General features: G+C 56.2%; 1 protein-coding gene across 1 annotated transcript in view; it reads right to left on the bottom strand.

The window, feature by feature from the left end:
• Window positions 1-1075: 1075 nt before the first annotated feature.
• Window positions 1076-24196, bottom strand: part of POLR1A (RNA polymerase I subunit A) — a 70416-nt gene continuing 47295 nt past the window's right edge. The window contains 13 exon segments of the mRNA XM_043988292.1: window positions 1076-1503; window positions 3266-3430; window positions 6605-6722; window positions 7369-7569; window positions 8354-8653; window positions 9969-10079; window positions 11098-11227; window positions 19037-19194; window positions 19594-19729; window positions 21326-21493; window positions 22039-22253; window positions 23031-23252; window positions 23874-24039. Of these exon segments, the coding sequence (XP_043844227.1) occupies window positions 1403-1503; window positions 3266-3430; window positions 6605-6722; window positions 7369-7569; window positions 8354-8653; window positions 9969-10079; window positions 11098-11227; window positions 19037-19194; window positions 19594-19729; window positions 21326-21493; window positions 22039-22253; window positions 23031-23252; window positions 23874-24039 (2191 nt within the window). The 3' untranslated portion in view covers window positions 1076-1402.

The raw sequence follows: 24196 nt of genomic DNA, 5'->3' as shown, positions 1-24196 counted from the left end.
AAACTGATCCCCGGGAGGTTTCTCAGTGTCATTTATTACTCAGCCCGGGATGGAATAACATGAGAACAAAGGAGAACGTGAGCTTCTGCACATCCCGAGTCACACAACCCTGCATCTGGACCCGCTCCAGCTGTCCTGACCCACATCTGGCCCAGTGAGGCTGGCGACTCTGCACAGCCTCGGCTCACTTACATTCAATTCACTGAAAATCATGATATCACCCCGATGTCACGGTCCTCTTTAAAAACAACAACAACGCATAGCAGAGCACCAGAGTCAATCCAGACAAAAAAGGCCGTGAGGCCAGGGCGGGGATGTTTGCTTGTCTGAAGCAGTGACCGGAACCAGGGAAATACCTCATTCAAATGCCCCGGCCAGGTGGATGAGCCACGGCTGGACGCACGGGAAGGGGGTGGGGAGAAGGGGGCATGGGCCTGTTTGGACAGCTGCCAGCTCACACAGGTGATAATCACAGACCATCTGAGAGCCTCGTGGCAGGAGGGACCGGAAAGCCCGAGTGTGACGCAGGACACAAGTCCTTTAATGTGCACAATGTAGAAAGCACCCACCAGAGGTGCCGGAAGTCATGATGGACAGACTTCTCCCCAGGGCCCTCGGCTGACCTGCCCCACCAAGGCTCCTTCCTCCAGCCCAGCTGGCCGGGCATCGGCGCCAGGCCGAGGCTGCGGCTGGAGGGCAGGAAGCTGAGTCACTCGAGGGTCGGGGCTTTTGAAGTCTGTGGTTTCTTCTGCCTCCTCAAATAACTGCTGTCAAGGGCATTGTGTGGCAGGCAGAGTCCGTCCTGCTGAGTCAGAGCCCACACAAACATGGGCCCCTGGCCCAGAGTCCCACCCTTTGCCCGCCCGCACGGTCTCCCTCGCCCCTCCCGGGCACAGCATCAGCTGCCATGTGAGGATTTAGCAATCGGATCACTAAAATGCCCGCAGAGTCCACAGGAGAGGCGGGAAAGACAAAGCCAAACTCCCCTCCGAGGCCCTGATGGGGCAGGGAAGGGCCCTTGGAGCCCCAGACCACCAGTGCCCTCCCTCCCTAATCACCCAGGGCCAAGCCACTCTGAGTCTCTCAATGTTACATTTATTCTGAATATTCCAATATCTGTGGATATTCCGTCCCTCAGAACGCAGGCCCTGAGTCCCAGGCTGCCCACAACTAGTGCTTGGCGGCTTCTGGAGGAAGCCAGGATAGCAAACGGGGACCAAGCCTGCTCCACGATGACACAGCCAAGGGGCGGGAGAGAATCTGAATGGGGAAGGTCACGACGGTGGCAGCTGTCACCAGCCCGTCCCAGAGTTCTCCAGGGGTCCTTCCCATGAGGTAGATGAGTGCGGTGGGAGCCTCGGGTCTCACACACTGACCAGAGGGAAAGAGGAGCGAGCCGCGGCTATCTCAGGGGCTGCTTGAGGTCAAACAGGCCGGTCCCTCCCTTGACCACTTTCCCGACCACCAGGCAAGCCGAAGGGGACCTCAGCTCATCATGGGCACCTGGCACAAACACAAAAGAGTTACTTCAGTGGGTGTCCCTGCCCATCTGCATGGCCCAGACAGAGCTGATCCCTCACATCCTCCTCAGAGGGGCAGGAAACTCACTCTTGAGCAGGGAAAGGAAAACAAGCGCTGCCCGACTGGACAAGGGCCTAGAAGAGGCCAGCCATGGGGATCCGAGGCCAGGGAGAGGACACTGACTCCCATCAGAGGGAGACTCTCTGGGTGAGACCCCTCCCACCAAAGACCCTGTGGGCGAGAGGCCACTGGGATGTTTAGAAATGTCTAGAAAACCATCGGCCTTGAGAGCTCCCCTTGACCTCCTCCAGGTCCACCCCTCAGGGCTCTGAGGCCAACATTTTCTCTTGACACAGGAGGCTGGTTTTCCCTGGGCTACAGGGATGGCCAAGAAGTAACAGGCACGACTGGATCCCACAAGAGTAGCTGCTGCTGATGTTGCATAGAGGGCTTCCATGGGCACAGCGCCTCGCAGATAAAGATGAGCAAGACTGAGGCTGTCGACTCTACAAGACCATCCACAGTCCAAGCCTGGACAACTGGCTCACGCTGACGGAGAGTGAAGATACTAGAGGCCTCATCTTACCTGAGCTTCACAAAAGCCCTGGGAGAAGGGCACCATTTTCATTTCAGCCTTAAAGACAAGGAAACTGAGGCAGGCAGAGGTCTGGTGACTTGCCCAGGGTCACACAGCCAGGACTTGTCTGGGGCCAGATTTGAACTCAGCTCCTCCTGACCCCAGGTCCTACCTAGCAGCCAGGAAGCCTTTGAGGCGGATTCTGAACCCCGATCTATTGGAACTTGGGCCCAGCACTCTACATAAGAGGCCAAGTTGCTGGAAGCTGGCAGGGACCCGAGAAGTCGTTCTGATCCAACCACTCTTATTTTCCAGAGGAAGAACCTGAGGCGCTGAGAAGTGAGATGGCTGAGCCCATCCCACTGCATGGTGCCTAAGAAGCCTGGGCTGCCCACAGCATGCTGCCGCTGGGCAGGGGGTGGGCAGCTGCTGCCCCGTGTGCTTGGCCCCAGGAAGGACTATTGGCACAGTCACAAGAGCAGCCATCTCCCACCCAAGCCCTAGCCCCCCCCACATCAGTTCACTTAGACTGGCGAGGGCTCCGGAGGGGCTCTCAAGCTTGTTAACACATCTGAAAAAGGCTCCACACAACAGAAGGGGGCGACAAGGGCAGCTCCCCCCCCCCCGACATGCTGCCTCATCTCCTGGGGCCCAGCACAGAGCCCCAGAGGCTTTGCGGCCTCCCTCCCCAGGCCCCTGCACATCCCTCATGATTCAGCACACTGGCTCTGAGGCTGTGACCCTTCCCCCTCCTCACCCCCACCTGCCGGCTTCCCTCTCCTTGGCTCAGATGCCACCTTCTAAAGGAAGCCTTGCCCGGACCCCACCAAAGGAAGCTGTGGACAGTCAGGGCAGAGATCCAGAGGGGCCACCTGACATGGCTGGAGGGAGCAGACAGAGCGGCCTCCTGGCTGGTCACCCACAGAGAAGTCCAGCCGAGGCCCCAGGCCTGCCCAGGCTTCCCAAGACCCAGAGCTCCTCGCCGGGATGGCTCTTTCTGTGTTTTATAAAGATGATCTTCCTCAGATAATCCCAGCCTGCCTGCCCCAAACTAAACCCAAGCCCTGTCACTCCCCATACAGCCAGGGTGGGGCCCAGGAGGGAGGCAGGATCCCAAGAGAGGGGCAGGCAAAGCCAGTGACCCCAGAGCCCCGTCCAGACACTGACCCATCATGGTAGCCTCCTTCAGGAACTTGAAGCTGGTCTCAAACGTCATCTGCTGCAGAGGGGAGGAGTTGGACTGAATCCCAAAGCGGTTTAGCGGTTTGTAAACGCCCTCAAAGCACATGTAATCAGCCACCAGGGAGAGGTGCCGGGGATCCACTGCGATGCCTGTGGGAACAAAGAAAATGGGGAAGGATTATCAGAGACTGGAGAAAGGGCAGGCAGGCTTGTCAGGACACCTGACCGAGGGTGAGCAAGATGAAAGCACTGGCATTTCTTTCACTAATTCTCTGCTGTGTGTGCGTGTATGGGTGTATGTGCATCTCTCTTCCCTACTGTGCTGTTCATTACTGTGGCCACACTAGGTGTCCTGGTCACTCTTGGGCTCCTGGCCTTGGCTCCCCACAAACTCTTTTTTTTTTTTTTTTAGTGAGGCAATTGGGGTTAAGTGACTTGCCCAGGGTCACACAGCTAGTAAGTGTTAAGTGTCTGAGGCTGGATTTGAACTCAGGTACTCCTGACTCCAGGGCCGGTGCTCTATCCACTGTGCCACCTAGCTGCCCCTCCCTGCAAACTCTTAAGAATGATGTTAAAGGGGCTCCACACTCATCCTTCCTGCTCTCACAGCGCTCTCTCATACATTCCATCTCCTGCGCGTCTGAACACTCCTCCCCCACTCTGCGTCTCAGCATCCCTTCTCTTCCTTCTGTGAAGCAGCCCCCGATCCTCCCCTTGGGAACACCTCCTGCCAACAACCTGCATGTGTCTACACCTGCACTGTGTCCTGCCAGGAGAGTGCCCCCTCCCCGAGGACAGGACGGCTTCCTTTTTGTTTCCACACCCCCCCGTATCTGGCATAGCCCCTCGGCCCACAGTCATCTTCGTTGGATTAAATCGAGAAGTCCTGTCCTCCCTGACAGTTCAGGGAGCCTGAGGAAGGATGGAGGGACCGGAGGAGGCTTTTTCATGATGCTCCATCTCATGGGCATCTGGTCACCTTGCCCTGGCAGCATCCACACCAGGCAGGACCACGCAACAGCTGAACAAGAGAACGGCAGGTTCTGTGCCTGTCTCAGTTGCCATGGAAGGTTGGACAAATAGAGAAATCCCAAGTCTCTGCCCATTAAGTGAATGCACACCTCGATCTCTGGCCTCAGAGAAAAGGCGTGTCCAGAGCCTCTGACTTTCAGAGCCACAAGGGACCCAAACAAGAACCTTCTGGACCCCCCCCCCACCCCGCCCAGCCTCGACCTCCATGGCTCTGCCCAGGAAGCAGCTGATTCCACTTGTGATAGCAAGATGTTCGAAGCTTAACTCTGAATGACTAAGTAATATGGAGATTCATATCAACTATGAAGGACCCATGAAGGAAGATGTCTGCCTCCGGAGAAAGAAGAGATATGTGGATGTATTTGTGGTTCCATACACACACACACACACACACACACACACACACACACACACACACACACACACACACACACACAATGGTGGCCTTTTCTCATGAGGGGTTAGAAGGGAGACAACTCAGAACTCAAAATGCAACTAAAGAAATGACCAACCAACCAAAAAAATAAATAAAAAGGAAGGGGCCCAATCAGTTCAGTAAAACCAAGCAATGCATCCAAAAAAGGAAACAGAGGCAGCGGGCCAGAGGCTCGGAGGCCACTCGCACCTGCTCTTTTTCCAAGATGTGAAACAGAAGGCAAAGGCCAAGGCGGGCAGTGAACAGCATCACAAACACAGAAAATGGCTCAGTGTTAACCGAGAGAAGCAAAAAGCAACACCAGCATCGTTTCACAACCCGCTGCTGGTACACGGTCACATCAACCATGGCTCAGCACAACCTTTGAAAGCTCTCGTGACACACTTGGTGCCAAAAAGCTCTTTGTTTGCCACAAGATGGCAAGCAGGGGTGCCCATGCCCACCCAGCATGTCCTGCTCGAAGGCCAGGCAGGTTTGGCGGCTGTCCCTGGGGCAGATAACACGACAGTGACTGTACTGACCCCTAGAATATGGCAGAACCCCAGAGGGGGAAGGGATTCCAGACCATTTCCGCTAGCCTGGCCTGGACAGGCCAAGGCCAGTGGCCACAATGCTGCCCATGGGGGTCACCTAGTCTTCATGTGAGAAAGAACCCAATCCACCTCCTAACTAGTCTTTTCCACATTAGGACTGAGCTCTAATAACGACCACGGCCTTCATAGTGAGTCTGCACTGAGGCTACCCAGGGCCTTAGTCCTGCTGGCTGAGGCCAAGCTGCCTCTCACTGCAGCTGTCTCCGCTCTGACCCCTCTTCTCCCAAGTCTCCACGAGAGGAAAGATCACCTGAGTGAGTCAATGGGTCAATAGGCATTCATGACGGAGATTTTAGGACGAATTATTCATGTGGCCCAGGTGTGACACATTGATGGATGGGCAACCAAGCTGCTGGCGCCTGCAAAGGCCTATCTTTGATACACTGGCTTTCTAACGAATTCTAGGGAGTATTGACATCTATTAGCTGGTGATGCTTCCAGTCTATGTCCTCTCTCAGAAGGTTTAAGTTCTGGGTGACTCAAGGCTCAGATGCACAGTGGGTAGGGATTGGCTACTGTATGCCATCCACAATGACTTCTGGGTGAGAAGCAGCATGATCCCATGTGGCAGAAGAAAAGACTGGCCTGTCACACAGCCAAAGTGATGGAAAGGAGAGGGGCAGCCCTGCGGGGGCACCATCACCCATAAAATATCAGAACCCCTAAACAAAGAGCCTTTATTTTATGGGCTGGGCAGATGCTCCAAGGAATAGTTACAGACCACCATGGACTGGAAGGGCACAGGGAGAGAGGTTATGAACGGGCTGCAATCTGTCCTGATGGAGGGACCACCTACAATGAGATCATGGAGGCACAGACGTACTGCTTCTACCTGGGAATGGTCCCTTAGAGCCTGGTTTGGTGCCAGCCGGTTAGAAGGACACATCCTCAATGAGACAGCCCCAGAAAGATTCCGGGGAGCCTGGGCTCCTGAAGACACTGACCAGCACATCCAAACCTCCCCTTTCACACTTTACTGAGCAGGACAGAGAGCGCCCACCTCCCTTTCTCCCTGCCCAGAAGGCCCCCGGTGCAGTTTTTTTTTTTAATTTTTGTTTTTTGGTGAGGCAATTGGGGTTAAGTGACTTGCCCGGGGTCACACAGCTAGTAAGTGTTAAGTGTCTGAGGCCAGATTTGAACTCAGGTACTCCTGACTCCAGGGCCGGTGCTCTATCCACTGCGCCACCTAGCTGCACCCCCCCCCCCCCCCCCGCGCAGTTTTAAAACAGCAGAAAGCCAGACCTCTCCAGGAAAGCATCTTACCGTACACGGCAAACACGTCTTTGATTTCCTTCTCGATCACTCGCAGGGCAGCCTCTATGCCATACGTGTTAGCCATGGCGTGGATATCATTGGAATAGAGACGGCGAAGGTCCAAGACCTACCGAAAGGACGGAAGGAAATGACATGTGCAGGGTGGCCAGCCCAACCTCTCCAACCTCCCCCTGGAGAGGGCACACAAGAGCCCGAGCGACAATGGCTGGAAGAAAGAGAAAACACAGACACAGACACGGACACGTCGGACACAGCAACACACACGCGCATGCACACACGCACACAGCGGCTGACTGTAAGCTAGCCAAGTCCTCACGAGGCTCATGTCCACTATAAGAGCAGCAAAGTGACTCGATACAAAGCAGATATTTTTTAAACATGTACATCTGATTAGTCTGAAGAAAAGTTTCCCTTGAGAAGCAGGCCACGTGCCCCACGGAGGCATTTAAAGCCCCCCTCGCCCCCCGCCATGCTGACATGCATCAGGCCACTCTCAGACAGTGAGAGGGTCTCCTGGGGGTGTCTTCTCTCCTCTTATTTAAGAGCGGCCACGGGTGGTGACACTCGGTCTGGCTTTGAAGATGCCCAATGGCCACTGGACTTAAATAACACCCTGTGCTGGGGCTGGCGGCTGTTGGGAGGCTTCTCCCCTCGGGCTGGGAAGCTTTGAAAAGAGGAGAGGACCCACAAGCACAAGGCCGGAGGCGAGGGGGGCTGGGCGGGGAGGCCTCTGGTTCTCGGGCGGCACATACGTCTGCGTATTTGAACAGCTCCGGCAGGTTGATGCCTTCCGTGTTCAGGATGAGCTCCCTCTCCTGCTTCTTGTTGACGGTGTCATTGAGCAGGCAGCGGGTGATTCCCTTGGTCTGGTAGACGACGGCACTGTGGGCCAAGGAGACCACCAGCGAGCACAGGTCAAAGTGCACCTTCATCAGCGGCAGCTTCAGCGTCACCTGGGAAGGAGGCGGTGCTCTGAGGCCCCGGGTTCAAACGAGGCCTCCAAGGCCTCTGAGCTGCTTAGGAAGCAGAGAGACGGCCAACCTTGGGCCTGGGGTAGGGGCAGTCCTGGTAGAGGATGAAGAGTTCTCACTCAGGTCTGTGTGTCTGTGTCCAAGTTGTAGCCCAGGCTCCAGGGGAGCACAGGCCCTGCCACTAAGCCCTGACCGGTCCAGGGGAGCAAGGAGGGCTGGGCCGCCTTTGGGGGCATGGGGGATGGAGCTAAACTTCCCTGAAGGCATGAAGATGGGAGGTGGGAGAGGCAGGAAGCCGAATGCAGCTGCAGCACCAAGGCTATCCGCCATCCCGCCCTGACCCTCTGACCTCCCTGGCTGACACACACCTCGGCTGTCTCTGTCCTCTGTCCTGTCCTCCTCCACTTCCTCTCAGCCTCCCCTCCGGCCTCCTCTCAGCCTCCTACGTGATTACACAGCAGTCCTCATCTCTCCCTGAGCTCTCAGCTGTTGGACCATCCAACGCAGGTATTTTTAACTGAACCTAAGAGGACCTGGGTTTGAATCCTGCTGCTGAGGCCGACTCCCTGTGTTATCCTGGGCAAGTCTCTTCCCGCTGGGTCTCTGGAAATGAGCAGTTTGGGCCAGATGGGCTCCGAGACCCCGTCCCGCTCCGAAGCTGAGACCCTAATTCTAGGTCTGGGACAGCACTTGGCTTGTGATCCTTCTTCCTACCCTCCCACAACCAGGAGAGCCCCCGCCTCCGGGCCCTAGCCCCCAGCCCTACCTCGCACCACAGGCTTTCCTCCATATCGAATGTGTAATCCTGGATGGATGAGTGAATGTTCCGCACAGCCTGGACCCTCAGCTCGGCGTCCGCTCTGCAGGGGCCTTGTCTGCGTGCCCGCTTCTTGCCGGGCACCAGTGAGGCAGGCTCTGGCTGCTCGGTCTCCGGGCCCTGGCTGCCCTCCCCGTTTTGGGGCCCTGCCTCAGGGCCCCCCACTTCCATGTTAGGGCTCTCCTCCTCTTGCTCATTCTCCTCTTCATTCTCCTCTTCATTCTCTTCTTCCTCACTCTCATAATCTACCTGGGGAAGAGCAGAGGCCACAATGGCAAATGAACAGGTCAGGAGTCTGTGCCCCGGGAGGCCCCCAACCCCCGCTTCAGGCAAGCCGACCCGCCAGCCCCCAGCCGCTCTTGGCACTTGTGCGTCCTCAGGAAGCCCCCCCCCTCCCCTGTCCCTGTCGATCCAGCCCCTCCACCGAGTCTGAAGCGTCCTTTCCCACGCACCCGCTCCGCGAAGCCCAGCTCGGCAAAACCCAGCCCATGTGAGTCTCTCCCAGGGTCCTCAGAAATATCTCTTGCATTACTTCACCCTCAGGCCCCTCCTAGCTCTGGGGCCTTTCCTTCCCTGCACAATGGAGATAACCGGGGCACCTACCACCCAGGGAGGCCGTGGGAACTAAAGGGAGATGCAGGGAAAGCCCTTGGCAGATGTCAGAGCAGGACGCGCTGGCTCCGGTCATCTTTGTTATCCCCCTCACCCAAGCTCTCACCCGGCAGGACAGTCACAGTATTCCCCAGCGCCCTCAAAGGCCACCTGTCCTGGGCTTCCCGGGGCCGAGGGGGCCTGCCCTCCCAGCAGGGTACGCCCCTGGGCGGCTGGCTGGCCCCAGGCACCTCCTGTCCCATCCACACTGTCCCTCAGCCCACTCAGGCTCTGGGCAAATCAAAAGCAAGAGGAGAAGAGACCCAGGGGCTGCGGGCCTTTGGCTCCCAGACGGGACTAGAGGCGGGGAGGGGCAGACAGGTCTGACAAGTCAGGTCAGTGTGGTGCATTTACTAAGCATGCCGGGCACTGCGCTAAGCACAGGAATTCAAAGAAAGGTGACAAACACCTCTGTCCAAACGAGCTGAGGTGGTCCGGCCTTGGGGGCAGGGGTAAACATTTCCCACAGAAGGGAAGACTTAGGCAGGGAGTGGAGAGGAGCAGGGAACCCGTTCCAGGCACAGGGGACAGCCAGAGGAAATGCCCTGAGCCAAGACCGAGGGTCTTGTTGGCGGGGCAGCCAGGGGCTGGCGATGCTGGATGGTGGAGGGCACGGGGTGATGTGCTCCCCTGGAACATGGCTGGGCAAGGAGGGCTCTGCAGGCCAGATGGGGTGTTCTATTTGACCCCAGAGGTGATGCGGAAGCACCGGCCTGGACTGAGGGGCATGATACAGGCAGATGGTGCTCTTAGGAAGGTCAGCTGGACAGCCAAGGAGAGGACCGGCCCCTCCCCGTCTCCGGCCTCCTTTCCCAAAAGCTCATCCAGCCAACTCATCAGAAGAGCTGAGATCCAAACCTAGCAGTGGGTGGGGACACGCTGGGGGCCAGAGCACGCTCCCAGGACTGCTTACCTCTTCCTCCTGCTTCTTTTTCCACTTCTTGTCCGTAGCATCAGCGTCCCCTTCTTCAGCGTCGCCATCGACGATCTGCTCTTCCCCTTCGTTGTCGCCCTCCCGATCCTCCTGCAGCAGGGACATGGGTGCTCTAAGGCCTGTGCTCCTACCCATTTAGGAAGGGCCCCATCTTCGACCCGGGCTCCCCTCTCCATTCCCTCCCCCCATGTACCAAACACGCATGGACGGATGCACAGCTTCCTTATATAACACAAAAAGCAACAACAAGCACCCTTCCAAGAGCGACGCCCCCCAACAAAGCGGGGGAGATGAAGCAGGGGAAAAACCACCTCTGTCCACAGAACAACTCTACAGAAGAAGGGCGGACTCTCCCCATTCAGGCACCCCACATCCCCCAGGACAAGGCACATCATGGCCTACGAGGAGCCCGGGGCGTCAGAGAACGAGCCCCCGGCCCGATGGCGACTGCACGGGCTGTCCCTTCTGGGCTGGCCCGACGCCCAGGGCCGGGTGTTACTCCAAAGAGCCTGACCTCTGCCTCCAGGATCTCCCCCATGGGCGGGCGCTCGCCCCCCTTTCCCATCAGCCCCAGCCTCTCCTTCCAGATGCCCCACACCCTCCTCTCGCTCATCAGCTACACTGGCCTCCTTGCCACCCCCTTGTCCGACACTTCACGTCCTGGACCTCTGCACCCGTGCCTAGGGCGTCCTCCTCCACACCTGGAGGCCTCTCCCCTCTCTCCTCCCTCCTGCTCCGCCTGTCCTGGGGTCCTTCAAGGCCCAGCGTGTCTCCTTGACCGATCCCCTGCCCAACCCCAACACCTCTGCACCTGCTCTGTGTGTGCCGCTTTCCCCTGTCCTTGCACCCCAGGGATCGGCACTACGCTAAGCACCTAACCAACAGCCCTGTCCTCTGGCCAGCTCTGACGGGCAGGCCGGGCTCAGACCGGGCCTCTGTTAGGGGGGTGGGACCTCTTGGGGCCGTGCATGTCAGGAGGCACACCCCGACTGAGAAGAGTCCTAGCCCCCCTGGACATCTCCCCTGGGATCTAACCATAGCCCCTGCCTCGGGCCTAACCCAGAGAGGCCTCTGCGCCCCTACTCCTCAGAGGGCCCCGCCCACTCACCCGATTGGCTGGCGTCTCCCCGCCATCATCGTCCAGGTCCTGCTGAGTCGCCCTCCTCGTGCTCACAGCTTTGAAGGATGCTGTCTTGCTGCTCTTCCTCTTGATGGCCTCCAGCAGGAGTTTAAGGAACCTGAGAGGGGAAGGGAAGGGAAGCCCCTCAGCACAGGCCCCCACACCTCACCAAGGCCCAGAAATGCCTAACGTCCTTCTCGCTTTCCTCCAGATGTGAGCCGTGGTTCAGTCGTGGTTGCATCTTCACTACCCCACGGACCATCCCACGCCAGTGCTGCCCGAGGGGTTTTCTCGGCACAGACACTGCAGCAATTCACTGTTTCCTTCTCCAGAAAACTAGGTGAAGTAACTCGCCCAGCATCACTCAGCTAGTAAGAGCCTAAGGCTGGATTTGAACTCAGGTCTTCCTGACTCCAGGCCAGGCACTCTATCCACTGAGCCCCGTGCCGGTCTAGATGTTTGTAAGCCTTCACCAGATCACTCTGCATGTTGGTCGTCTCTGCCTCTAGATGTCTACGTTCTCTCCTAACAGGACTCTGGGTCCCGGAGGTCCTGTTTCACACCGTCAGCGCCCAGCCCAGGGGCCTAAGAAATACTTGTCTGTGAAGGGCTTGAAGCCGAGGGTAATGATAAAGCCCCTATGGCTTACCTCACAGGGCTGAGGCTCAGGAAAGAACACGCCTCTAGACAGAGCTTCGCAAAGCTAAGCATGCCCTCATAATGCTTCTCTTCCTCATGCCCACAAGCACTCAGCACAGTCCCGGGCACACAGGGCTGCTTGGGTGTCTGAGCGGGGTCGACAGCTCCAAAGCCAGCTCTCCCCCACTACACCACATGAATCCTCATTGGGGGAGACACCAGGCCTAAAGAAGATGGGGTCTCTGCTCTACCACGGTGTCCCTGAGTAACACAGCTGAGGTCACCCCATCCTGGGTGGAGGGGATGCAATCAGGGAAGGCTTCCAGGAGAAGGGTGGGTGGCATCTCCCTAAGGTGGGACATTGGGGGAAGGGGAAGGAGTCTCCCTCAGTCATGCTCAGCATTCTGCCCAGAGACATCGTCTGGGGGAGATCCTTTCTTTGTAGGCTATGGTGACTGAGGGCCCGTTCACAGCCCTCAAGGTTTGAGGAGAGCAGTTGTGAACGGTGGTTAATGGTTAAAGAGCTAATTAGCTTTCAAAGGGCCACCAGGGTCAGGGCCTTCCTCTGAAGGCTTCAGCCCAACTGCAGCTTGGCTCCTGAGGCTTCTGGGGGGTGGGAGTGGGGCCTCCCCTCTGTCCTTCCACCCCCAAGGGTGGGCTTCTTCTCCTCTTCTACCCCTCACCTCCTACCTTTACAACTCTCTTGCTCCCCAGCCCCTCAAGACAGAAGGCAAGTGGCTTTCATTTCTATTACCTAAAGCATTAGCCCCTCCCTGCCCTTGCTCTTAAAAAGCAGAAAAGGTCATTCTTCTGTTCCTCTGAAAACAAAATAACCCCCGACATGCTATTAGAAAAGAAGAGTGGGGCAGCCCTCGGCTTCTTCTATAGGTCAGTGGGTGATGAGAGGAATAGGGCTCCACGGCCCAGGCTGGGGGTGAGTTGCACAAGCTCTCTACAATCCCAGCGTCTACTGGTACCATGGACAGAACACCCCCGCCCAGCCTCAGTTTCCTCCTCTGTAAGACAGGGTAACGACAAGGTCGCTGGGATCTGCCATGAGATTAAGCATTTTTCTAAGAGGGGGGAGCACCGAGTAGCCGGAGTAAGGAAAACTGGGCTCCGAGTCCGCCCCAGACACTGAATAGTTGTCCCCGGGCATCCAAGTGACTTCAAGAAAGGAAAAGGAAGGGAACGAGTGTGGCCACGGTGCCTGCCGTGGGCCAGGCCCTGTGCTAAGTGACTTGTCCTTACCTAAGGATCCTCACGACCACCCTGGCAGGCAGGTGCTCACCCTCAGCCGTAGCCCCTCTGAGCCTCGGGATGGAGATGAGGGCTGCGTGCGGAGCTTCAACAGCACAGGGCAGGCCAGCATCTCACTATCCTTGGAGGCTGCCTGAGGCACTGAGGTCACCCAGCACAGCTGGGAGCCACACAGACAACAGAGCAGGGGCATCATGGGCCGGGGCCCCTCCTCATACATGCAAATGTCCATCTATCATTAGGATGCATTTGAAAAGGAGATAAGAATACCTTCCCCAGAGATAAAGGCTTATGAAGTTTGCCCTGGCTTTGGGCAGTGAGACGATTACTTCAAGGATGAACAAGTGCTTGGAAAGCGAGATTGTGAGCCACGACCGGGCCTCACTGAAGGCTTGCTGCCGAAGGCCTTGGGTGTGCAGCCCCTTTCCTGACAGCATCAGACACATCCCTCGCCAGGTTGCCAGGCCAAGGCACTGGAAGTTTCTCCTTTATTAATCATCATTCCATTGGTTTTTTGTTTTGTTTTCAGTGAGGCAATGGGGGTTAAGTGACTTGCCCAGGGTCACACAGCTAGAAAGTGTTAAGTGTCTGAGGCCAGATTTGAACTCAGGTCCTCCTGACTCCAGGGCTGGTGCTCTAACCACTGCACCACCTAGCTGCCCCCATTCCATTGTTTTTATAGCCACTAAGCCGTATAAATAACTCTACAGAAGCTTTTTACAAGAAAATGAATCTCTAAAGAGTTAAGTGCTTTAAAAGTATCATAAAAAGTTAGAACTGAAAAGGCACGCTTATCTCAAATCAGAGCAAGAAAAAAAATTACTGCAGGACAAGGCCAAGTACTTTGATCATATAAAAATAAAAAGCATTTAGTGTGATGAAAAACAAGATAAAACTGAGATAAAAAGAGAAGCAAGAGACAGAAGAAAAATGTTCATCATGAACAAACACATTTGAAAAAATGTTCAACCTCATGACCAGAGAAATGTAGATTAAAATAACTGTTAGGAAGCCCTCGTATCTACCAGTCAGGCAAAAAATAAAAACTAGTTAAAGTAAAAAGGATGAAAGAACACTGGGGGCAAGAAGAGGGAAGCTGGTACTCAGATACGCCACCTTGCAACCCTGGCTCGGTTCCCTGACTCCCTGGATGACGACTCCACCTCCATCACCACCTGCTGACAACACCTTCACCCCACAGCTGACATCTCCTCCCCCAGGAGGTGAGTTCTTCCCCTGGATCTCCATCTGAGGAAGGACCAAGAAGCCATGCCAGTCACGGCTTCTGTTCTGCCTCACCCTCTGACCCTCTGGACTACTTCCTGGTTCTCCCATTGGCCTCTTTCATTTCCCTTTTACTGTTTTATCTTCTGTCTTTTCCCATTAGACTAGAAGCTCTTTGAGGGCAGGGACCGTCTTACGAACAGCTCTTTGTATCTGCGATGCTTAGCACAGTGCCAGACACATGGCAAGTGCCCTCTCACTCTGTCTGTCTGTCTCTCTCCCCCCTCCTCTCTCTCTCCCTCTCCTGTCTGTCTGTCTCATGGTCATTCAAACCGGTCTGATCATCTGGAAAGTGGCAGCCTCTGGCTCTGTACCTTCCAACTGAGAAAACAGTCAAAGGAAGTGCCACAAAGCTGCTCCTCGCCGCCCTGAAGCAGTTTAGAAGAGGGTGGCCCACGTGCCCCTGAGGAGGAGGAGGTCTGAATACTCTGGCAGATCCATGGGATGGAAACGATGCTGCCCATGAGTGAAAAAAGTCAGGACAGAGCGGTAAGAAACACTGCCACAGAGAAGAAGGCTGAATCCAGAGAATTTGCATGCACATGAGCACAGTGAACATTGGGAAAACCGTGTACAGAAACTGCTGGAATATACGAGCCGAATCCAAGGAATGAAACGAGCCACGTAAGGCTGAAAGGACACGAATGGATGAACGGGTGGCAGGCTCTCCCAGCAGTGGGCCCACCCACAGACGGAGCCGTCTTCATCTTCTAGCACCAGACAGCTTGGCAGGGCAGATGGGTGGCTAGTGACAGGCAGCCGGGTGCACGAGCCAACTCATGCCAGAGGGTTAAAACTGTTAAGTCCAATTAAGCTAAAAGGTGGGCAAGATCATCCACAGCTCCCGAGGGAAGGGAGAGATGGGGGGCCCTTCCCACAGGACCTTGAAACGTGGGGTGGGGATACAGTGGTCATCATGGTGGGCAGAGATGAAGTGGGAAAGGGCAAAGGGTGTCGTTGGGAGGGCTGCAAGGGGCAGGGGAGGAGAGGAGACTTTGGGTTCCCGGGGGCACCCTAAAGGGTCTCCCAACAGGAGAATGATAGGAACAGATCCGTGTCTCAGGGAGACTAATCTGGCTGTGACATCCAGGAGGGATGACAAGAGGCTATGGCAGAGACTAGAAGAAGATTGGTTTAGAAACTCCTGCACAGGAACTGGTGAAAGACTGGGAACCTGACCCGGGACAAGCGAAGGGAAAGAGGGAAAGCAACAGATGGGGAGGTTTTGGGGGGCGAGGCTAGGGGGAGCTTGGCTCCGGATACGCCAGCCAGAGGTCTTGGTACAGCTGTCGAGCAGGCAGCTGGAAATGTGGGGCAGCAGTGACGGCTGAGAGTCATCAGCCCACAGGAGGCAGCTGAAGTCGGGGAGTGGAGAGAGAGAAAATGACAGAATACCTTGGGCAGACTGGCAGAATACCTTGGGGACCCCACCTTTAAGAGGGAGGGGGAAGAAGAGAAGGTGGCAAAGGAGCAGAGGGGGGCAGGAAAACTAGGAAAGGACAGTCTAACAGAAGTCAAGGAGAAAATTGTGAGTATGGGGGTGGACAGGGGGGTGAGGTGGGACGGGGGGGCGAGGGGGAAGAAGGGTTTGTGGGTCAGTGTCAAACATTGCTGCCCAGGGGCCAAGGAAGTTGGATAACTTGCTGGATTCAGTGACCAGGATTTGATGGTGCTCTTTGGGGAGCAATTTTAATATGGAAGTCATTCATAGCAGGGGCCAGAGTCCAAGGGATGGTCAGGATGGGGGGACTCCAAAATAGGAGCAGCCAGAAGGGAATGCTAGAGTGGGTGCAGACAGGGAAGCTGATGGGCAGCTAGGCCCAGCAGTGGTCACCAGGACCAGGGCTCATCCCCCTGTGCCCTGCATCACACATCCCTTCTAAAGGCTGAATCAACAACATGCCTGCTACCTCTGGGTGATTATTCAAATGCATGGTGGACAGGCACCGTAACTGTCCCTTCTGTCTCCCACGGACAAAGACTTTGTTCTCATTCTTTTTTTTTTTTTAAGTGAGGCAACTGGGGTTAAGTGACTTGCCCAGGGTCACACAGCTAGTAAGTATTAAGTGTCTGAGGCTGGATTTGAACTCAGGTACTCCTGACTCCAGGGCTGGTGCTCTATCCACTGTGCCATCTAGCTGCCCCCTTTGTTCTCATTCTTGATACAAATCTGTGCTTTACATAGTCTGCCATTACACCAGGGGAGAGGAGGGAGGAAGCAGACTAACAGGTATTTATTTATTGTTTTGCAATGAGGCAATGAGGGTTAAGTGACTTGCCCAGGGTCACACAGCTGATAAGTGTCAAGTGTCTGAGGCTGTATTTGAACTCAGGTCCTCCTGAATCCAGGGCCTGTGCTTTATCCACTGTGCCACTTAGCTGCCCCCAGAAGCTGAATAATAATAGAATGAAAAACTGTGAACTAGCCCAGTGCCTAGCACACAGTGAGCACTTAAAAAAAGATTGGCGATTGTTCCTGCAGGGCTGCAACTAGGGTTTTCCCTGGGGTGCTAGAATTTAGCAGGCCCAGACAAAACTTTCAGTCCTTCAACTCCCCCCAAACAAGTAAGCTTAGCATCTGTTTAGCAAGAATAATCAGTTAAGGGGGCAGCTAGGTGGTGCAGTGGATAAAGCACCAGCTCTGGAGTCAGGAGTACCTGAGTTCAAATCCGGCCTCAGACACTTAACACTTACTAGCTGTGTGACCCTGGGCAAGTCACTTAGCCCTCATTGCCCCTGTAAAAAAAAAAAAAAATCAGTTAAAATAGGAAGCTCCCCAACTAAGCCTTCCTCTTGGCCCACCCTCTGGCCAAGTGAACTCCTCTCTAGCTATCTACCCCCACCCACCATCAATGAATGAATGAACAAAAACCCCCACATTTATTAAGCATTTACTATGTTCCAGTAGCTGGGGATATACGAACGAAAGCAAGGGGTCTATTAGCTTGGAAAGTTCAGGTGGGGTAAGAGGGGGCCCCAAGGGCACATGAATGTCAGAAGTAAGACTCATTTGACCATGGGTCCAAGAACCGATCAGAGCGTCATGGGCAGGGAGTCGATGGCCAAGGCGGAGCTGGAGTAGTGGGGCCACACACACCCGGCAGGGTCCCTGACTGTACCTGGAGCAACACTGCTGGTTATGGCTCTTAATTAATCCCTGAATGAGACCTTAGCCAGACAGCCTCCTTGAGCCTGGCAGGAAACAGCGTGCCAGTTTTACTCAACTTTCCTGCCAGCAGGAAGCCAAAGCCAACAATGGTTAGCTGATCAGACTCTTCCAACCCCAAGGATAAAACTGCAACCAACCAGGTCCACAGAGACGTCCAGCCAGAACCAGGATGCAGCCAAAGCTGCTCCGTGCCTTCGGCCAAAAGGAGGAAGCCGGTGCTCTCTCTCCCTAGTTAGGTCGGCTACAGTGCCTTTTTTTTTTTTTGGCTTTTTTTTTGGGCAGGGGGCAATGGGGGTTAAGTGACTTGCCCAGGTCACACAGCTAGTAAGTGTCAAGTGTCTGAGGGCCGATCTGAACTCAGGTCCTCCTGAATCCAGGGCCGGTGCGTTATCCACTGCGCAGCCTAGCCGCCCCCTACAGGTGCCTTTTTGACAAAGAGCAATCTTGATCCTTCTTGCTTAGAAGAGGTTGTGGGGGGTTCCCTTTAAATGACTGGCTTTAGCATTATTTTTTTTTTTTGTAGGGCAGTGGGGGGTTAAGTGACTTGCCCATGGTCACACAGCTAGTAAGTGTCAAGTGTCCTGAGGCCGGATTTGAACTCAGGTACTCCTGAATCCAGGGCCGGTGAAATGACTGGCTTTAGGAGGTCCCCAAAGTTGGGGTATTTGAGCCTGAAGAAGATGACTCGGAGGAGTCAATGGTGAGGGTCTGAAAGCAACAGGCTCTTGTTCTTCAAATGTGGGAAGGGACACCCCGTGAGCTAGTGATGACTTCTATGCTAAGTGACCCCAAGGGGCAGGATCAGGATAACAGTCAGAAGCCATAGAGAAGGCAGACCGGCACTGCAGACACGGCAATACTGAATAGTGGGTCCTCGGATTGGTGAGGAGTCTATGGAAAGCATTCTGCTTTGATAGTTCTATTCTGGGGTCCCTCTGCCTTTCTCCCAGCACCATCAAAGTATGACGAGCTTCTGAGGGGCCTCAGAAATCGCTGAATCCAATCCTCTTGTTTTAGAGAAGAGGAAACTGGGGCCCAGAGAGGGGAGGGGGACTTGCCCAGGGGTCACACTGGTAGTTAACAGAGGCAGGATTTTACCCCAACCCCCTGATTCTCCGCCCGAGACTTCTGTCTCGGTTCATTCATCCTCCTCTGAAATCGTGAGGTGGCAGCACAAGATCATCCAGAGGGGGCTGAACCTGGTGTAAGTGGAGCTGAATTGAAACTGGCTCCAAGGCTTCCTAGCTGTGGTATCACCGGCCCGGGTTGGTCACTTCTCCTCCCCCAACCCCTGCACCAAGATTACTTTCCGGGTACACGGCAGGTATCTTGCACAGTCACTTTTTTATCATTCTTTGTGCCCTCAGTGCTTGGCACAGTGCCTGACATATAGTCAGGGCTCAATAAATGCTTGTTGACTAACTCTGAGAGGTCACAATTTCTACATCCGTGAAATGGAGGAACAAACTTTGCATCATTCCTCACAGAACTGTTTGTAGAGAAGTGGTTTGCAAACCTCATGTGAATTATTCGTGTAATCCTAAGAGAGAAGGGAAAAGCAGCTGGAAATCTGACCTGGTTTCTACAAAACGCAGAATATCCTCGGGGGCCGCAGGCACTTCTCCTGCTGGTATACTTGTAGGGGAGAAGCTGAAGCGGAGGCAGTAAACCCGGTATTTTCCTTTCTTTTCTTCCATGCAGAAGGACTCCCGGACATCGACTTTCTGCAGTACCTGCAGCCACATCGAAAGAAGGCCACAGCTCGACTAGGCCTCTGAGGAGCCACAAGGGGAACGCGCCCCCCCCTCCTCCCCTCCTCCCTGTGTTGCATCCCCAAGCACAAGCCTCACTCCAGCAGCATCCGTAACCTCCACCAGAGCTGGGCAGGAAGGGCTACCCTCTGGGAAGCCTGGGAATGCCCTGCTGCCCCAGGCCCCGAAGGGGCTTCCTGCCTCCAAAGGCCCTCACTGCCCCTCAACCAATCATTCCTTAAGAAGCCGACAGGCCCCCTGGTAACTCGGTGTCTGGCTCTGGTGAGTGAGTCTGGGTGTGAAACCCAATCCGCCACGGTCCTCGTTCGGAGGATCCCGGGACGTGGGGAACGGCCTGCCCCCCAGTGCCCAGGAAGGTACCTCGCCCAAGCACACTCTGGTCAGCTGCTTCTTCAGGCTCTTGACCCTCTTCAAGGCTTTCTTGGTGTTGAGCACTGGCACGCTCATCATGGGCGTCTTGATGTTCGAGCTGGCCACCATGAGGATCTCCCTCAGTCTGAAAGAGAGGGTGCGGGCTTGGCCTGAGCGCGCTGTGGGACACTGTGAGGACCTGGGGCACCGACACTGGGAGGCCCGGCATAGTCCTGCTGTGTGCCCCTTCGGTCATTTCCCTGGTCTTTCAAACACGATTCTAGTCATCAAGAGAGACTGTGCTGGGAGCTGGTAAGATCAGGTAAGATACGGTCTGGCTCCAGAGAGCCTAGGGAAGGTGATGAAGCCCAAGAGGAAGTGGCGGTAAAACAACGGCCGAATTCCGCCACCGCTTGGGCCACTCACGCTCTCTCAGCACAACCCCTTTGTCTCCACATCATACACACGAGCGCAGGCCCTCGCCACCTCAGGCCAGGCTGGGCTCGGCTGCCCATGTCACTCTCCTCACAGACTGCCAGGGGTCAAACATAAACTGGCGTGACTTCTCCTTCCAACGGGCCTCGGCTTCCCTCCCCGTGCGGAAATGCTCTCCCACGTCCCTCCCCGTCTTCTTTCATAACTGCTCCAGCACCACCTTCTCCCTGAGATTTTTTCTGACCCTCACCCTCCCTTTGTCCCTCAGAAATCTGCCCCGTGCTTCCTTTGTGGGTAAGAGGAAAGTAATACACATATTCACACTTCCTACAACTAGGCACTCCTCTAAGCACGCTGGCAATGCAATAAGCAGAGGCCAAAGCGGCCCCTGGCCATGCGCTCTAGGGGAGGGCGCCGGTGCAAAGGGAAGGAGAGGGATGAGGAATGGATCTGGAAGGAGGCAGAGGTGCAGGGGCGAGCAGGCCATCCTTCCTGGATCACAGGGAGTGGGAGTACAATGTCAGAGTGCTGGAGAGGGAGGAAGGGGCCATGTCAGTAAAGCCTGGCTCTTCCTAGTTGATCCTTGGGGCACTAGGGAGCGGGTGGCCATGGCAGCCGAGTGGAGGGACCGGAGTGGGGACTCACCATGGGACACGTCTCTCCGACAGAACCTACGTTCCTAGAGGGCAGACGCTGCTGTCCCCCTACCAGGGTCCAACGGTGCCGGACCCATGGCGGGGGACGAGGGGTTGGCTCTGCCTTCCTCATCTTCCCTCTGGGAATCCCTGACTTCCTGAGGCCTCCCACGACTCTGTGTTGACTATCTGTGTTTGTGCTGTTTGCCCAAAGGCCAGGCCGCCTCCAGAGGTGCATGATGAAGGAATTGAGAGCTGTATGACGGAGAGCTCTGAGCTCCCGTCCCAGCTAACAAAGGCGCCGTGGGCCCCCTGGTTGGAGCAGGGCCCGTGGGTGCTGGGGTTGGACACCCCAGCTGTTGGGGGATGGCCCAGGCTGTCATGTTATCTCCCCAAAGCCCAGCACACCAGCTCTACCGGGCAGAGGCCAGCCTCAGTCACCCAGGAGAAACCAAAGAAACCACCACCGAGGGGCGCACATGGGTGGCTGCCTCTGCCCTGCAGCAATTCCACCGGGAACCATGTCCCCATAGGGTCCAAATGCAGATCAAGGTCACGGCTGCAGCAGTTTGCCCCCACTCTGCCACAAAGTGGGAGTGCCCCAGGCCCCCTCCAGGACACCAGGCTGGGCCACGGGTCCAGTGATTGTGCTAAATGTCGCCCGCTCTTACCTCGGAATTCCCAGCGTGACATTCATCTCTCCTCTGCCGGCGAAGTGGAAAGTGTTCAGTGTCATCTGTGTGGAGGGCTCCCCAATGCTCTGGGCAGCCAGGAGGCCCACTGCTTCCCCCGGGTCACACAAGGCCCGCTGCCACTTGAGATGGAGCAGGGTCTTCAACCTGGGGCCAGAGGGAGGAGGGCAGTCAGGAGAGACGCCAGAGCCCCAGGGGATGCTGGGACCACCCCCAGCCCCGGAGGTGGAGCCCTCCTCTGCTGCTGCAGCACGGGCACCAAACAGACCCCGTGTGACCTTCTCGGTCCTTTCCTGACCTACCCCAGCCCAGATGCTCACACCTCCCCCACCTGCATGACCCCTTTTTTTTATATCTGCTTATAGGAGTACATGGAAGATCTGTTAGGGCAGGGATTAGCTCATTTTGGGGCAAACAGGAGGCCCTTCATAATCCTGAAACTCATGCCCATCTCCCTGGGCCATCAGTACAGCCATCAGCTGCTGGGGAGATGCTATCGACCTCCTGGGCTAGGACCCCTCTGCCAGTTCTCTCCTCTGGACCCCCGTCCTCACAGGGCAGACACGGAGGCCACCAGCTTCTGACCCCAGCCCCAAGTCTTCTCCAGACTTGGATCTTCATACAGAAACACTCCCCCAATGCCCGTTCCTGAGCCCTCTCTCCCTGCCTCTGACCCAGCCCCAAGCGGTCACCTCTCCAGAGAAATCTCGGATTTCTCATGGCTTCTCTCGGCCTGAGCCACCCACTCTTGGGCGTACGCGTCCACCTGGCTTTCAAACGTCTCCGACACAGACGCAAAGTGGACGTCTGGCCGCCAGACGCCCAGGCTGGGATCGGGGCAGGGCAGGGCTTTCTTTATGTACTTCCGTTGGCTCTTCTCATCTAACTCGGACCACATCTGTAAAATCTGGAACAGAGAATGCGGTGTAAAGCCACCCTGCAACACCTGGGCCCCCTACTCAGAGAACCTGAGGATTCAGCTAGATGCCCCTACCCAGAGGCACCTGGGACAACAGACCCTTCATTCTACCTCCTCGACCATGGATGAAAAGGCTGCACAGTGACACAGGGCCCAGTGCCCACTCTATACCCCTTCACGTACTGCGTGTTAGGGGCAAATCATGGCACCCTCTGGGCCACAGGGCCTCCCCGGGCAAGTGAGACTCAAAATCTGCCCTGGCTTCCTCTCGGGCTTCTGTGAGAACCCCAGAGAGTCAAAACTGGGGGGAGCCTCAGAGGCTGAGTCTGCCCCGTGCCTGGACAAGCATGCCCTCTCTAACATGAACCGGTGTGTGTGCGTGTGCATGTACACATGCGTGCATGCATGTGTGTGTGCTCAGAACCTCTTCCCAGAGCAGCCCAGCCCAGCCCATCTTTGGAGAGCTCCCTTGGGAAGGCTCTCTGTGCACTGGTCAGACATCACACACTCTCAATCTAAGCTCCCATCAGAACGCTTTTTACACTGAGGGTGCCCATCTTCCCCACGCAGCAGCAGTATGGGGAGGCCTGCCTGGGAGGCAGACGGGTGGGGTGGCGCTTCGTGATGACGCGGCTTCCCTGGGCGTCAGTTTCCTCAACTGTAGAGTGAAGGGGTTGGTCCAGACGACCTCAGGCCCCACCCAGCCCGAGCCAGCTGGCCCAGCGGGCAGGAGGGACACCAGAAGGCCCCGTGGGGGCCACTCACCTTCTGTGCACTGGGGTCCCGGCCATTCTGGCTCCCGCCACTGAGGCTCAGGGCCCGGACGGCCTCCTGGACTTTCTGAGAGTAGCTCAGGAAGGCCCCCTGCCTGGGGCAGGGCGGGGGATGCCTGGCACGCCACTTCCTGAGGGCTCTGGCGTGCTGCTGGGCCTGCGTGGGGTCCATTTTGGATAAAACTTCATCCAGATGCTTTGACTTCCGTATTGCCTAGAAAAGCAAGCCTCGTGAAGCCAAATGCGAGAGCCCCTGGGTCAGCCAGGTGATGCCCCCTCTTCGGATGTCTTACAGGCCTTTAGGCCTCTGTCTCCTATCAGGTAACAGAATGGGAGCTGCAGCTGGACCTGGGGCCTGAGTTCGAATTCCAGATCTGCCGCTGACGACACGGGAAGGTCGCAGAAGGACCACCGGCCCTGGAGTCGGAGGACGAGGGCTCAGGCTTCACCTCTGACATAGCCCAGTTTCCACGGTTTGGATGAGCTGGGCTCTCCTATCATCCTGTGTGAAACCACACGGCCAGTGCCCACGGCACAGAGAGGTCCTTCTTGGTGCCTTTCCCCGGGGCCCGGGATGCTCTTAGAAAGCTCAGCTTCAGGACCCCCCCTTCCACAAGGCCTCTCCTGACTTCCCCTGCCCCCTCCCCAGATCAAGTGTCTGAGGCTGGATTTGAACTCAGGTCCTCCTGACTCCAGGGCTGGTGCTCTACTCACTGTGTCACCTAGCTGTCCCCACTTGACCTTGCAATGATGTAGCTGCCCCCCACTCCCCATCAGAGGCGCAGGATTCCCATCCTGCTCCCATTCCATCCGAAGGGGATGAAAAGCATCCTACCTCGTAGTTACTGAGCAGGAAAGGAAACTGCTTGGGCTGCAAGAACTGCGTCTTTGGGATGTCCAGCCCATCCTCTCCGTACAGGAACTGGACGACGCTCCCATCGCTGTCGCGCACCGTGAGGTCGTACTGAACCACCAGCCCTTCCAGGTGTTTGATGATGCACCTGCAGACAGAGGCACGCTCAGGCCCAGCCCGGATGGGAGCAGGGAAGAGCAGGTTAGAGCAGGGGAAGGGGAAGCGCTCTGGTGGGCGGGATGCAAACAAGGAGAAGGGATGGTCCTGTGGGGATAGGGCTGGAGAAACCCAGCAGGCAGCTCCAA

The sequence above is a fragment of the Dromiciops gliroides genome, chromosome 2 (genome assembly GCF_019393635.1).
Source record: "Dromiciops gliroides isolate mDroGli1 chromosome 2, mDroGli1.pri, whole genome shotgun sequence".
NCBI classification, from domain to species: domain Eukaryota; kingdom Metazoa; phylum Chordata; class Mammalia; order Microbiotheria; family Microbiotheriidae; genus Dromiciops; species Dromiciops gliroides.
Note: the sequence above shows the minus strand (reverse complement) of the source record. Positions and strands in the feature narration are given on the sequence as shown.